Here is a 16,230-nt window from a genome sequence, read left to right as displayed (position 1 = left end):
AGACCCCCCGCAGCTAGTGCCCCCGCGAAAGGAGTGCTGCCTCACTGTTGTGCCTTAGGAGGCCACTGAGACCGGAGTAGACTGAGGAAGGGATAGTAGACCAAGCAGGAATGGTTCTGGTTCTGTTCTTATGATACTTTCAGTTTTCTTCTATTAAGTTGGCAAATCATTGGTGATACAGAAGAAAATCACTGAAGAGTCAGGCAACCTAGATTCTAGTCCCAGCTTGTTCTATTACCTATCTGTGTGACCTGTGTCATCAGCAAAATTGAAGATTAGACTGGGTAATCTTTAAAATATCGTTGAACACTTAAATTCTGATTTTATGACCACTTTCATTAAGGCTCAAAATATTCTCTGCAGTGTTTCTGTACCTCTGCAGTCATGCTGGGATTTTCAAAACTCAGTTAAATGTGTGAAGCAGATTTGAGAAATAAGGTATTTTGTTAGAGTTTCCGGATTCTCCGACTATATAGTCCTCTTTCATCTGAATTCGACTAAGTTTCCACCATTGCTTACTCTGAGGACCGGTGGCCATAGAGACAAAGAAGCCACCTAATGAAAGAATGAGCCAGCTCAAAGCCAAGGTCCTGCAAAACGCTCGGGCTTCTTTACCATACTGTTTATCATACTTTGCCATGTGATAGTTACTCTGTATTTTAGCATCTAATATATTTGTTTAATAATATACTGATATTTCTGAGTGCTGTAGAAATGTGGAATTTTCCTATTGCTTGGCCTTGAGGACTGTGGATTTTCTCATTTTTGTCACTTATATTTTATTGAATATACTTCACAATAAAGTAAAAATCTGTAATTGTGATTGATGACATGAATGATTTAGTATGTATGCACAGTTCCTGGATGTGATGCCTACTTCTTGATTGGTATGTACATTTGTAATTATATGGGCATTTGTAGTTTTATACTGAATGTACCACTTGTTGATGAAATTTGAAAATTTATTTTTATTTGATTTAGTTTCTTTTTTTCCCTCAGCATACAGCATGCCTCTGCAATGCCATCATTGCTTTGCTGAAAGTTCCTCTTTCTTTCCAGAGATATTTTTTCCAGAAACTACAGTCTACCAGCATCAAGGTAATACAGGAAGAATACTAAGGTTAATATAGGTTTTAAAACCAGGTGTCTTCTGAAGATTATGTAGGACATAGCTACACTTCAGTGTGTTACCTTTGGTTTATTGGTTTTTTTGTTTTGTTTTGTTTTTTGAGACAGAGCCTCGCCCTGTCACCTGGGCTGGAGTACAGTGGTGTGATCTTGGCTCACCGGAACCTCTAGGTTCAAGCAGTTCTCCTGCCTCAGCCTCCCGAGGAGCTGGGATTACAGGCATCCGCCACCACACCCAGCTAATTTTTGTATTTTTGATAAAGATGGGGTTGCACCATGTTGGCCAGGCTGGTCAGGAACTCCTGACCTCAAGTGATCCACCCACCTCTGCCTCCCAAAGCACTCGGATTACAGGCATGAGCCACTGTGCCTGGCCTACCTTTGGTTTTGATAAAACCTAGTTGTAAGCCATTTCTCTCCTTTATCAAGGGTTGGATGAAAGGAATGGATTTGAGAGTTAAACTCTCTCCCTTTTTAATTGTCAGTGCCAAATGCTATGAGACAGGCATTTAGGTAACTGGAGCTCTGTTGTTTGCCTCTTACCTCCAGGAATAAATTAGTGATATATCACAGTAGCCTGCAAGAATCTTGAGCTGAGTCTATTCAGACCCAACTTAGAATGAATCAGGTCCAGTAAAGTGTCACCAGTTCTACTTCCAAAGTACTTCTGCCTTTCAGTAACATATTTTGAGGCGCTAACCAGTGAGTAGAATTAGTATTTTGAAATATTTAAGCCACTCACAATTCAAAAGCTATTTTTGATTCAAAAAAATTGTTGGAAAAGGGAGAAAATTGTCACTTCTAAGAGATTTCCTAGATTATCCCTGTTAGTTAATGTCTTCAGTAAACTTTTACATCCATGCAGATGCTTTTGATTACAAATAACAAAGCATTCCATTTCAAAATGACTGGAATAATGAGGAAGACTGACGATCTAGATAAGAAGTCCTAAAGTAGGATGTCTCCAGGGTTGATTAGTTTAGTAGTTCAACAGCATTATCAGAAAGACTCAAATTTCTTCCATCTTTTCATTTAGCAAGACTTGAGCTTTCTTTAATTGATGCGTATTTGGGATTTTTAATACATTTTTGAAAAAAAACTAATGAGAGGTTAAAAAATGTCATTTGATTCATTTGTGGGTATTGACTTTTTTATAGCACAGTGACTTCGCTGTGTAGATAATCCTGGAACTTTAAGTTCATTTACATTTGAATTTAGTTTACTTAAATTTACCTAAGACCAAAGAGACAGCAGCTCTTAGGTAATGAAAATTGATACAATGCATTTCCCTACTAGAAGTGGTTCATTGTCAAAGAAATGCCTCACCACAAAAATTGGGAGAACAGTGCCTTTGCTTTTCTCTAGTTCTCTATCATCCTCAAGTAGAACTGAGGTTTGAGATGAAAACCACAGTGATGTTTAGAAGGAGGCACTTTAAAGGTACATCTGTCTTTTCTCGGCACAGTCAGGTCATGTGGGGGTAGGGGAGTGCACAATCGATTCTGTTAACCTGTAACCAGTGATTAGCACAGACATGTTTGTCAAAAGGAAGCTTGCTCTTGGTTGTTGGCATTTATTTGAGTGTTGGCATTCCAGCTTGCTCTGTCACCATCGCCCCGGAACCCTGCAGAGCCCATTGCTGTCCAGAATAACCAGCAGCTGGCGCTAAAGGTAGAGGGAGTGGTTCAGCACGGATCTAAACCAGGACTCTTTCGCAAAATTCAGTCTGTCTGTCTGAATGTTTCTTCCACACTGCAGAGTAAATCCGGACAAGACTACAAGGTAATTTAGGAGAGAGGCAGAATTGTGATACAGATTTTATATGAGCTCATTGATGGAAGTTTTCCAGTGTTTTTCATGGTTAAACAGATTGCAGTTATACCTCCAAAGGGATCAGATGGACATAAATTAAAAGCCCACATTGGGGCTGGAAGGGGTTGATAAACACTTCTTTTTTCTCTCCCTGAACCAGTTAATAGGGACGAAGCATCCAGGCAAAGATCAAAATATGAGTTTTATTACTGTTAGAGCTGTGGGAAAACCTAACTCCGATGCCTGGCAGCAAGGACTTTCTAACCTTAGACCCCTGAATTGGATTTTTTCACCCAGCCTCAGTCAGTACATATGGGAGCCTGCCCCTATAAAATTTATGGCAGGGCACAGAGAACTCGGGTGCCCAAAGCAGAAGAGAAAGAGCAAGGGCTTACCTTCCCATGTCTGGTTCCTGCCCAGAAACTCACCCATCAGCAAGACTCACCTCCTCCCTCCTCCCCGCTAGGCCAGGAAATTAATGTAATGAAAGGCCCCTCGCACATCAAGAGGTCCCTTCAAATGTCAGAAGTTGAAAAAACAAGCGTCTCCCTAACCCACCCAATCCCTCCCCACAAAAAAATACACATCTATGTAGTTTTCTCCATTTTAAGTAAATTTTATCATTTAAAAAAAGTATATAGCATTTCTAAAAAATGGTCAGATAAAGTAAAATCTTTTTTTAAGAGTGTAACCCTAGGGATTTGCTGCCTTGAGAACTCAGGATATAGGTAAGTAATAACCTGAATCAGGCTTACATTGTTAGCCAGAGCTAAGATACTGAATCTGTACCCATGAAATGCCAATGTTCCAAATAAAGAATGTTCCTTGCTTTAGACATTCATTTCCAATTCCTTGGTGGTTTATCCACAGTAAATGGAGCAAGGGACCAAGTCCACAGTTGTAGCAGCAAAGTTATTCAGATGCCCAGATTGGCTGTGTTTAGGTTTATTGTGGCGTAGCGTGGAAGGCGGGTTATCAGTGAAGGTATAAAAAGAGAGCATTTTATTATCTTTGGTGGTTTTAGGTTAAAAAGCCAGTGGAAGGTCTGGTTCTAAACTATTATTACTTTCTTAAGCCATTACTACTTTCTTAACTATGGCAAGTTCCTCTCACTTTGGCACTCTGACATGGCTCAGCCTTCATTCTCCTCTTTTCCTGTTTTGACATCTATGCCATACTGCATGGTACCTTATGTAGCCACTCAATAATTTGTGAATGATGAAAAAATTATTTACTATATTTAGAGTACAACTGTTAAAATTGGGTATCTGCTGTCACAGAAGGTTGTAATGAGAATTTACACAATTTATCCCTGTCTGCAGCTCTCTCTTCACTTTGAATTTGAAACAGTAGTAACCATGATTCTCTTTGTTCCTTGCGTATAATATCTTCTATTAAGAAAATGACATTTAAACCTAGAAGCTATGGTCTTCTGCTTGTTGACTTACCTCTCAAGAGGCATTGATTAAAGTCAGGAAGCTGATATAATAAGCCGTATAATATGATTACTTTGCCATGTTATTCACAGTGAGTTTGCAGCTTAAAATGCAGCCATCCATTCAGGGTGATCAGGTTCCCTAGGCCTATTTCTGGTCCTTTTAAGGAAGTTCTTTGGTAGGCATATTCTTTAGGGAAATAAAAACTATACAAAGGCTAAATGTGAAAAAGTACCTGTACTATAAATAATTCTAAGACCTTGAATTGGTTGGTGAGGTCAGTTCATTAATGTTACAGGTAAATGTCTCTGGAAAAGTGACATGATAACTGCTCCTTGAGACGCAAAGCTGCAGGGCACGTTTATATAATTAATTACACCACAGAAACACACACATAAACCTAGAGCAATCTGGTCAAATACACATTAAGATCACCTTTATTTGCATTCTCAGGAGAAATCTATCTCTTGACATGTTTCATCTTGGGTACAGGTAAGAGTACGTCCGCAGGTTTTATTCTGGTCTTTGAAGAACAAAAGCATGAATGTCTGGCTAAATGAATGAGCCTGTAAATCTGTGTTTTATAACATATTGTACTTCCAGTCTGAACAAGACACTGATTATTAAATGAGCAATGTGCAAATTGTTCAGTTAATTTATTAAAACAGTAAGGAATCACTACATTAAGTAATAAAAATCAGACCAACTGGATGGGGGGGAACCTAACTTACATTTGCTTAGTGTTTTGTTCTTTTTCAGTCTCTTAGATTTTAAACTCTCTGGAACAGGTGATTTCATCCTATTTCTTCAGAATATCTCTTCACAGTCTCAAGGAAGATAGGGATTTAGAGATGGGGTTGAGTAAGCAAGGAAGAAAGCCCAGCATGTGAAGGGGCTGTAAACAGCCCTGGGAGCTCATTCTACTCAAGGATAGTGAGGAGCATCACTTAATAGTTCAGAGTGTAGGCCCTGGAGGTAGCCTGCCTGTGTTCAGATTCCTACTCCATTCACTAATCATGTGACTTTGGAGAAATCACCTGTCTGCCTCAGACTCCTCATCTGTGAAGCAAGGATGATAGCAGTACCTCCTTTTTGATTGTCTGCATGGTCTAAATAAGCTCTTAGAACAGGGCCTAACTCATAGTAAGTACTGAATAAATGTTAGCCATTGTTGTTATTTAACAATTGTTTCATTCCAGATACCCATTGACAACATGACCAATGAGATGGAGCAAAGGGTTGAACCTCATAATGATTACTTCAGTACTCAATTTCTGTTGAACTTTGCTATCCTTGGAACACACAACATTACAGTGGAATCTTCTGTGAAAGATGCCAATGGTATAGTATGGAAGACTGGTCCCAGAACTACCATATTTGTAAAATCCCTGGAAGACCCTTATTCCCAGCAAATTCGCTTACAGCAGCAGCAAGCCCAGCAGCCATTACAGCAGCAGCAGCAGCGCAATGCCTACACACGGTTTTAACCATGGAATGCATGCACGGCAGACTTTCAAGAGATCAAATTGCCAGAAGCAGTTTGCTTTTTCATATGGAATATGTATGAAAGTTACAGTGTAATTCATTTATTCATTGATTTTTGTAATGGAATATTCTGGAAAAATTTTGTTTTCTTAAAAATTTTGTCTGAAAAATAATTGGGCTCCTGGCCAGAAGATTGTTTTGTTTTGTCATTACTGTTTTTTCTGTTGCCAAGCTTTTTCTTTTTCTTTCAGGAATAGTCACATGTTGAGATCATTGAATTGATAAATTTGACCACTACTCCTCCAAAATACATCATTTGCTGCCTGGCTTAGACCTAGGATTCTGAGCTGTTCATTGAGAAGTTCTGACCAGTCACTACAAGGTTTATCCATGGTAGCAGAACCTGAGTCCTTCTGTAGATGGACTTGAAAGTGCTCCCTACAACATCCAGCCTTCTGGATTATGAAAGCCCACAGTGTAGCAGTATTGAAACATCCTGCTGTATTGTTTCAACCACGTGTCTATCTATCTCTTCCTGTGCTAAAGCAATCTTAATTTATTATTTTCATATTTATTGAAACAAAGAGCAGCTAGCAATTTCATAGAACATTAAAGATTAATTTGGTTTTTTCTAATGTGTCTGCAACTCTGTGTAATACAGACATTTCACATTATTTCCAAAAGTGAAAAAAATCACTCATTTAGTATCTTTAATGTTTTAAGTTAGAAGGGGTGGATCTTTTCCTTTGGTTGGTGATTGGTTTGGTTTCTACTTGATGAGTTATGCTAGACTTGATTGTTTAGAGAGAGCAGTCTCTTTATAACACAGGCTCAGTTTGTTGAGATGCTCAGGGAACAGAGTTTTCTGGTTAGCCAGAAAACTGCTTTTTTTTCCTATTTTAATACTGGTTGAAAACCATGATAAAATAGACTTTCTTAACACAGTATGCTAGATATAACTTAACTGCTTTTTGATTGGGGATCATTTAGGGCTTCAGGGTCACGATTTCTAAACATCAGGGATCATACGGTTGCAGATATTGATGCTATAAGTAATTTGGCCGGATGCAGCTCCTAAGGTAATGCAGGGTACTTTCCCTGGAATTTCCTTTTTAAATAAATATCTCAGTTTCTTTGCTTGTGTTTTGCCTTTTTCTCTTATATGTCAACATTAATTCAAAGGAGAATGGAGTCTGAGTTAAAAAATAAAAAGTTTTGTTTTTTTTTTCTTGTCATGTGGCCTCTGGGACTGAGAAGTGAATCACAACTTGGGTCTCTCCAAGATTGCTTGCTTTCATGAGCACAACCCATTGTGCTGCTAAGAGCCAGAACATTCTCATAAAATGTGTACAGATCTACGGCGTCCACTGTGAATGACATCTCTTTAGTTGCAGCCCAGTTGTATGCGGTTCACGCAACCTGCACAGTCATCTCAGCATCTGGGAACACGTGCTTAGGAAAGATTGCCAGAGCAGTGCAGAAGACGTGTGCAGAACCCCTTGTTCTTTTAGCAGGTGTGGAAACAGCTGAATCCGAAAGCCTGGGTTTCACTCTTTGTTCTGATGAATTAGCTGTGTGACCAAGCAAGTCACTTTACCTCTGTACATCTTAGGGGTTTTTTTGTCTATGAAGTGACTGAATTAGACTGGTTTTCTGGATTGCGGCCTAGAGTTGTATTATCAAGTGACTGAAAGACTAAAAACAAACAAAAACATTTCTTAAACTGCGGAAGATCTTTTTTATTTGTAATTAAGCGGCTATTTTCAGGATTAAAGTTTACAATGTGGATTTCAAGCTTCTGGTGCCATTCAAGGTAGATTTCCCCCAAAAAAGAAGCAAATCTTGTAAGCCATCATTTCCCTTTGAGAACTTCCCAAATGTTACATTCTTAAAAGATAGGTTTTTGATAGCTGTGTTTATGAACTTTTTAACTTGGTGTATTACGGGCTCCTGGCAAACTCAGAAGAGAATTTTTTTTTTTTTTTTTTTTTTTTGGAGACAGAGTCTCGCTCTGTTGCCCAGGCAGGAGTGCAGTGGTGCAATCTCAGCTCACTGCAACCTCCGCCTCCCAGGTTCCAGTGATTCATCTGCCTCAGTCTCCCGAGTAGCTGGGATTACAGGCATGTGCCACCATGCCCGGTTAATTTTTATATTTTTTAGTAGAGATGTGTTTCACCGTGTTGGCCAGGATGGTCCCAAACTCCGGTGATTGCCCGTCTCGGCCTCCTAAAGTGCTGGGATTACAGGCGTGAGCCACCGTGCCTGGCCAGGAATTATTAAAATAAAAGCAAGTCCAAGAAGTTCAGAGTATAACTGAACTGAACATAACTCTAAAGCAGGAAAGACTTATTTTAGTATGTCCATTAGATCCAGGATTGGAGCTCTGATTTAGTTTGGTAAAATATCTACTGAATTTTTGGCATCAACTGTTAAACAGTTGTTTGTGGTGGGGGGAAACTGTTTATAACTTCAACACTACACTAATGAATGAAAAGAAAAATGAGATGCAGAAAAGAAAGATATGCATACTAATTGGGAAGTGGGCATGTTCCCTAAATTTAGAAGTATCAAGGGCACTTGCTGGTTAAAGCTAGGAAGACGGGACTAGTTTTTCTCAGTGCTTCGTCACTTTGCAGTGCAGTAGTGTCTCCTTATCTGCTGTTTTGCTTTCCACAGTTTCGGTTCCCAGAGGTGAAGATACTGAGAGACCACATTCACATAATTTTTATTACAGTATATTGTTATAATTGTTCTATTTTATAATCACTTTTAATATCTTACTGTGCCTATTTTATAAATTAAACTTTGGCATAGTTGTGTATGTATAGGAAAAAAATATAGTGTATATAGGGTTCAGTACTATCCTCAGTCATAGGCATCCACTGGGGGTCTTGGAATGTATCTCCTACTGAAAAGGGGGACTGCTGTGTAGTCTGGTGACTGAGAGCACCAGCCTTTGGAGCCATACTGCTGAGGTTCCAATCTTAACTTTGTGACCATGGACAAGCTTAGTCTCTCTATGCCTCAATTTCCTTATTCCTAATAGAGAAACATTAGTGTTTCATGGGGTAGGTATGAGAATTAAGTGAGTTGGTGTAGAATTAATGTATTAAAACACTTAGAACATGCTTGGCATATAGTAAACAGATATATAAGCATTTGCTTTTATTATTACTACTACTGTCATTATCCTCAGTATTTTTTTTTCCACAGTGTTAGATCAGTTCTCACTGAGCATTTTATTACCTTGTCTCTACTATTAAACACATTTAAGCTGTCTTTCCTCATATGCGATTTGGGTACATCGAGTAATAAAATAATGACCTAAACAAAATAGAATTTCTGTCTACTATGCTGTAAATCATTTAATTAAAATATGTAAAGGTAAACATACAAAGAAATATATGTAAACACATTCTGCTGATTGCCTTCAATGAAGATAGCAGTAGAATGTTGACTGTTCAGAAATTAATGTATTCCAGCTTAAATTAAGATCTTCAGACATAACCTTTCTAGCACAAACCAACCAAGATAGCAGGCAATTTGCAACTGGGGAATATGCCATTTCTCATGTTAAGATACTGTTCAGAGAAGAACAAATCAATTAAAACAAGATCCTCAGACTAGGGTCCCAGAGATGTCAGTTTAAATTCTATTTATAAGACTCAACATTAATCCTTAGGTAAGTCACTTGATCTTTCTGTGCCAATACCTGCCAAAAGAATACTGAGATTAAGATGACCTGGCACTTGGTATGTAGAGTATAGGCACCACTGACCATCAGAACTTTCTGTAATGATGGAGGTGTTCTAAATTTGCACTAACCACTATAGCCACTAGCCACATGTAGCTATTGAGTACTTAAAATATGGCTAGTGTGATTTCAGTTAAATTTAATTATAGTATTTTATTTATTTATTTATTTATTTTGAGATGGAGTTTCACTCTTGTTGCCCAGCCTGGAGTGCAATGGTGCAATCTCAGCTCACTGCAACCTCTGCCTCCCGGATTCAAGTGATTCTCCTGCCTCAGACTCCCAGGTAGCTGGGATTACAGGCATGCACCACCACGCCTGGCTAATATTGTATTTTTAATAACGGGGTTTCATCATGTTGGTCAGGCTGGTCTTGGACTCCTGACCTCAGTGATCCACCCCCTTGGCCTCCCAAAGTGCTGGGATTACAGGCCTGAGCCACCATGCCCCGCCTACTTCAATTAAATGGCTTTGTGTGGCTACTGCCTATGGAGTTGGAAAGTGCAGGGAATAAGAAATGAAAAAATGAGAACTATTACCTTAAGACCCACATAACCCTTAAGTGGATTTCTAGATAAAGGGGCCTACATTGAAATCTTTGACTCACTAAAAGTTCCACACAAAAGAGTGTATAGATGACGAGGAGGGTATTTAGGTTCATGCATTTGCTTTGCTTCTGGTATTAAAATACTATGCTGAGGCCGGGCATGGTGGCTCACGCCTGTAATCCCAGCACTTTGGAAGGCTGAGGCAGGCGGATCAGGAGATCGAGATCATCCTGGCTAACACGGTGAAACCCCATCTCTACTAAAAATACAAAAAATTAGCAGGGCATGGTGGCGGGCGCCTGTAGTCCCAGCTACTCAGGAGGCTGAGGCAGGAGAATGGCGTGAACCCAGGAGGCGGAGCTTGCAGGGAGCCGAGATTGTGCCACTGCACTCCAGCCTGGGCGACAGAGCGAGACTCCATCTCAAAAAAAAAAAAAAAACTATGTTGCTCAATCAAACCCTGTTTTTTGCACAATGCCTTGGACTTAGCCTTTGCCAGTCACATAGACATTAACAGTATGATGAGATGTAGTGAGAAGTCCCAAGTCTGGTGAGTTGGCTTAATTTGATTTTATTTTCTTCCTTCATCCATAATAATATATCCAAATTTTGTCTTTATGGACGGATCTGTAAACACAGGCTTACCCATCCCACTTACAGGCAAGGCAAATGCTGCTTCTTGAAAAGCAGGGGTCCGTGGTGGGTCATGATCCTCCAAGTCGTCCTGGGCCTGGCTTTATCTTCACTATATTGTGGAGCCACTTCATTGAGTCTTGTACTAGATTTTAACTTTCCGTGGCTTCCATGGTTTTGCCTTGTTTTTCGCGTAGAATGTATCTGTATGCTGTGTCACCACCCACTTTGGGGCCCTGAGCCTTCTCATCAGCACTGTTGCTCCCAGAGACGTGTCCCCATTTCCCCCTTTTCCAGAACCATTTTTTCCTTTGGGCAATCATCTTTGAAATTTGCTGTTCTAAAAATATTTTGTTGTTGTTTCCAGATAATTTTTCAAGTGAAGTTAATAAAGATGGGGTAATGCCAAATGAAGTATAACAATCAGGAAAATGAGCATCTCAAATACCCAGAAAGTCAGGATGTTTTGAAGAAAATTATATGGTATGCAGAGAAAAAGTACTCTCTAACTCAACTTTCTTGGGTTTTCTTGGTGATTTCATTTGAGAGTTTTGATGAATTTATCTGTGGTGATGAGTCAAAAATGTTTAAAGGATTAGGACAAATAAAAGGGAGCTAAATTACACTAAGGAATTAGGAGAAGATACCAGCGTCTACCTCTCCTGTTTCCCAAGACCATGGAAGGTGAAAATAGGCTGAGCTGCCTGGAGTTTCCCTCCACCCCCCACTGGAAGCAGTGGAGCTAATGATGCTTTCTATTTGTGTAATCTTGCCCTGATGGCATGAAAGTGTAGTGAGATGAGCAAAGTGATGATGAATCGTTAACACTTGCTCCTGCCTTGCTTTGCCTTCCTATCCCACCCACCAGCAAAAGCGGACATCCTGTGGTTAGGAGGATCACAGGAGAAGCAGAAGACAGGACTACTGTGGAAATGCAAATGGAGGAGACGGACTCTCCCTGTGAGAGCACAACACGGTCGCCAGGCCTGAGCTGGCCGTGGGAGAGTCAAAAGGAAACTGACAGGGAGAACCCCCAAGCAACTTGGAGTCTCACTGGACAGAATAAGGCCTATTTTTAGAAAATGTGGCGAGGGCTTTACAAAAATGAAAAAATACAGTGCCATTTCTGAAATTCATGATAGTGTCCCCTTGTATGTAGCAGTCGGGAGAGGATCTTAAGTAATTTAAAAACTGGCCATGGCAATTTTTTCTTTTGCAGCATTTAGAATGCATGTGTCCCTTCCTTCTCAGCCTCTTCTTGATGTAATTCAAACAATTGAGCACCTACTACTTGTTATCCAGAGAGGGACAAAAGAGCATTTCGAAAAAAAAAAAGATATGCCCCTAAAATGTAAAGGAAATATTCAACTTCAAGGAGATAGGAGTTTACACTTTAAAAAAAGTTAAATACTGTCTCCTTACAGAAACTGCTGCTGCCTCTGGTCAGGCTGCTAGATGATTTGAACCCCTCCGTGTCACATTTCAAGGTATTGGAGCATTAGGGAGAAATAAGTATAATCATAGAATCTCTTCAGCAACATCAGCACTATCCTACTCAATGGTTACCATGTCCCCTGGGATGCTCAAAGGCATATTAGCCCTGGCTAGAATTGTTCTCTCTCAGAGTGAGCACATCTGGAATCTCTCCTTGAGGGCCCTTGACACAGGAGAGGGCCTGAGAATCTGTCCTAAGCAGTAATTCCCCCTGCCCCCCACTCCCAAGTGGCTGACCAGCAGTAGCTGATGAAAAGAAAGCGCTCCTGAGCATTGAAGGTAACTCAGCTGACATCAACAAGGCGCTGCAGCTCAGTCAGCAACATTTGTCAGAGAAGGAATTTGAACACACATTTCCCGGATGTATGCCAAAGGCATGGCCAGCAAGGGCATAAACCATTTTGAGAAGGTATTCTTTGATTGATGTACAAGATGTCTGTCAAACACACACAGCATAGCAGGTGCTGGGAATACAGTGGTGGCCAAGCTCCTGGGGTTCAGGGCCACACCACCCCCTCTTTCCTAAAGAGACAATGGGAGGAGGGTGGTGAGAAACGCATTCTGACCCTGACTATGCAGGGTGAGCCTGAGCTTCCTCAAGAGGCTGATCATGTTCTCCAGTGAAAGGAGAAAGGAATGGGTTTGGACAGGACACCCCAGGGCAGAGTCACTGCAGTTCCCTGTGGAGCCCTTCAGAAAGGCTCACTCACCCTGTGTCTCCTTTGGTATAACCATCCTCACAACCCACTAAGTTTTTCTTACATCCAGCCTAAACCACTCATTGCAATCTTTTAATTTTTACTTTTAAAAAATGAGAGATCTGTCACCCAGGCTGGAGTGCAATGGCACACTCATAGCCTACTGCGGCCTCAACCTGAGTTCAAGCAATCTTCCCACTTCAGCCTCGCACTGCAATCTTAAGCCTGCTTCAGTTCTCTGCGATTGGGGAAGATGGCAAAACTTTGGTCAGAGGGAAATAGCTCCTGTCAGAATTCCGTCTTCCCTGACACCAACTATTCCACATTGAAAAACTCATCTGTCCCCCCAGACCCTGCAGAAACACCCTGGCCCTGATTTGTCCAACCAAGCACGATCCTTCGTATTTTTCTTTGACCAGTATTGTGTACATTCAGCTGCCTGACCCTGGGGTTGGCTGAAATGTGGATAAATGGTGGCTACTGTTATCAGGTCCTGTTAATGGGAACAAACAGCTCTCTCCACTGTCCCACACCCCATATCAGCCACCTAGCTATTCTGCGAGTTTCTTGTTTCTTCTCATCACATCTCTCTGAGCCTTGGCTTCGTCATCTGTGAAAGGGGGCTCATAGTTACCCTGTTGAAGAGTTGTGAAGATTAAATATGATAACACACACAAAGCCTGGTGCCTGGAGGGTGCCCAACAGATGTTGATTGCCTTCCTCCTCAGTGGTGGATTGGCCAACCTGGCCCAGTGGCCCAGAGGCCCAGAGAGCAGCGGGGACAGGAACTTCAGCCCTACAAAACGTTTCAGGTCATCTCTGCCTTAAAGAACGATGATGTTCCAGGTCTCATTTGAGGACCTAGAAGGGACTAAAATCTCTTAGACTCAAGAGGAATGTATCCTTTTCTGTAGGGAGGAGAGTATTTCCATCTCTCAGCCTTCCCTGTCAGCGCAAGTCTTGATCCCTGGGAAAGTGAGAGAGGGGGCAGGAGTGCGCCAGGAAGATATGGGAGAAGTATCACCAGTGCAGTGAGCTGACCCAGACATCCTGTCATTCTTTCTGAGACTTATTTGATCAACTGCAAAATAAATGGGCTTATATCCAAAGTTAGTTCATGTCATCAAATCCATTGGACATAAGCCCCATGGTTCAATAGGCGCTTCATACCTAACTGATCAGAACTCTTTGCCTACTGACAAGGTTTTGGAGAATTTGCCACCCCTCAAAAACGGAGCAAGAAGCAAGGTGGCCTCCTTCATGTAAGTAAGAAGTTTAGGTTGGGTATAAGGAAGAACTTAGTGAACTCTGGAAACAATTACATACTGAAAGAAGGAAGCATTCAGGCTTCATGGGTGCTTCTGAAGGGCTTTAAGATAGGAAGCCTGTTCAGTCACAGGGGTGCATTTGCCAAGAACCTCTCTGGAGGCAGAGGAATGGACTGTGTGACCTCTTGGCCCTATTTTTTCAGCAAGATCTCATGGAGGCCACAGCTGCAGACTTCCCAGCAAGAGGGCTTTGTCTGGGAGATGGGGTGTGGCCCAGCTCCCCACCAAACACATGCCTTCGAGACTAAGGGCTCAGGCAGTGCAGCCGCAGATATAAATAAGCTTCGCGTGACTCTGTCCTTAGAGCGGATGCCTCCAGCCATTGCCCAAAATGGGATGGAGGGAACAGGAGAAGGGTGTACAGAGAAGTGGTGGGGGTGGAGTGGGGGTGGAGCTGGGGAGGGCTGGGGTTGACAGCTGAGAAGAGAATGACGGTGAAGAGGCTGTGTTTTCTCTCACCTCCTAAGTGTGTGTGTCTGCATGTTTCTGTGAGATAGGTGTTCATGCAGGGAGAGGAGCTGTCCTACTTTTGGGGAAGGGGGTGCTGTTCTTCACAACATGCTTTCTTTCTGTTCCCACTACCATCATCCTAGTTCACAACCTCATTATGTCTTCCTGGAATATTGCTTTCATTTCCTAATTTCCTTGCTGCTAGTTTCAGTCTCCTCTGAGTGAACTTTTCTTACCATTGCTTCTCAATTCTTTTTTTTTTTTTTTTTTTTTTTTTTAATCTAGACAGAGTCTTACTCTGTCGCCAGGCTGGAGTGCAGTGGCATGATCACAGCTCACTGCAGCCCTGACCTCCTGGGTCCAAGGGATCACCCACCTTAGCTTCCTGGGTAGCTGGGATTACAGGCGCGTGCTACCACGTACGGCTAATTTTTTGTATTTTTTTGTAGAGGCAAGATTTCACCACATTGCCCAGGCTAGTCTCAAACTTTTGCGCTCAAGCAATCTGCCCACCCTGGCCTCCCAAAGTGCTGGGATTACATATGTGAGCCACCGCGCCAGCTGCAATTCACTCTTCTAGTTAAAAAAAAACCAAAACTGGGTTCCCAATACAGTGCACATTCTTCAATTTATCATTGAAGATCCTCCACAATTAGACACAGGCCTAGCAGCCAGACCTCTGTTTTCTACGGCCCTCTGTGTGTATGCCAGCCCACAGTAAAACTGGTACGCTGGGCATTCCAGGAGCTCAGTTTGCACGTTCTTACTTTTGTGGCTTTGCTCATCTTTTCCCTCTATCTGAACACTCTTCCCTCCATCCCCGAAAAACCTGTTCGTCCTTCCGTGTCCTGACCTCCAGCCAGGCACAATACTCAGTATTCCTCCATAGCCCGTATCCCAATCCATCCGTGTGAAGCAGTCAAGCTGCATGGCCCTCTGGTCGGAGCCACTGTGGACAAATGGAGGCTAATGTTACCATGTCCTGCCAGGAGCAGCCAGCTCCCTCCACTGCCCCATGCCTCCCATCAGCTCCCTGGCTATTCTCTGGCCTCCAGCCCTGGTTCTCACCCTGACTTGAAGCAGTCCTGGCTGGCTGATCTGCCTGCTGGCCATCCCTGATGTTCACCTTGGAGACTGAGGCAGAGAGGCACGCTGTCTGAGCTCTGAGCAGTGGAGAGGCTGGAGCAGGGCCTGCTAGTATCACAGAGGCCCACTGGGGGCCTTGAGTGCAGCTGAGGCTCTAAACTGAGGGCTGAGGTAGGAGCGAGTGGGCAGTGACTAAAACTTGCAAGAAAGTTTTATTTTTTAATTTTTTTTAAAGAGTACTTATCTATCTCTTTCCTCCTAGTCATTCTCACCCTCCTCCAGCAGCAGCCTCCTCTTGGTCAGAATTTAGAATATGTTGTTGCTTTGGATGGCTGGGGTTTCCGTTTCTAGCTAGGTTCTTCCCTGTCCATCCTTCCT

The 16,230-nt window shown here is 42.0% G+C and overlaps 1 protein-coding gene across 4 annotated transcripts in view; it reads left to right on the top strand.

Annotated features, from left to right (window-relative positions):
- The window catches only part of LOC105493560 (integrator complex subunit 7), a 94,056-nt gene extending 87,058 nt beyond the window's left edge, over positions 1-6,998 (top strand). For 3 of the 4 annotated variants that reach the window (XM_011761295.2, XM_011761294.2, XM_011761296.3), the window contains 3 exons: positions 1,000-1,098; positions 2,725-2,910; positions 5,576-6,998. In XM_011761295.2, the coding sequence (XP_011759597.1) occupies positions 1,000-1,098; positions 2,725-2,910; positions 5,576-5,863 (573 nt within the window). In that variant the 3' untranslated portion in view covers positions 5,864-6,998. Of the gene's footprint in view, positions 1-999; positions 1,099-1,677; positions 1,831-2,724; positions 2,911-5,575 lie in introns of those variants that run through there. The other variant, XR_011613933.1, reaches the window with a different exon arrangement.
- Positions 6,999-16,230: the final 9,232 nt, after the last annotated feature.

Source organism: Macaca nemestrina, chromosome 1, assembly GCF_043159975.1.
Source record: "Macaca nemestrina isolate mMacNem1 chromosome 1, mMacNem.hap1, whole genome shotgun sequence".
Classification (NCBI taxonomy): Eukaryota; Metazoa; Chordata; class Mammalia; order Primates; family Cercopithecidae; genus Macaca; species Macaca nemestrina.
The sequence above is the reverse complement of the archived record's forward strand: the minus strand, read 5'-3'. Positions and strand labels throughout refer to the sequence as shown.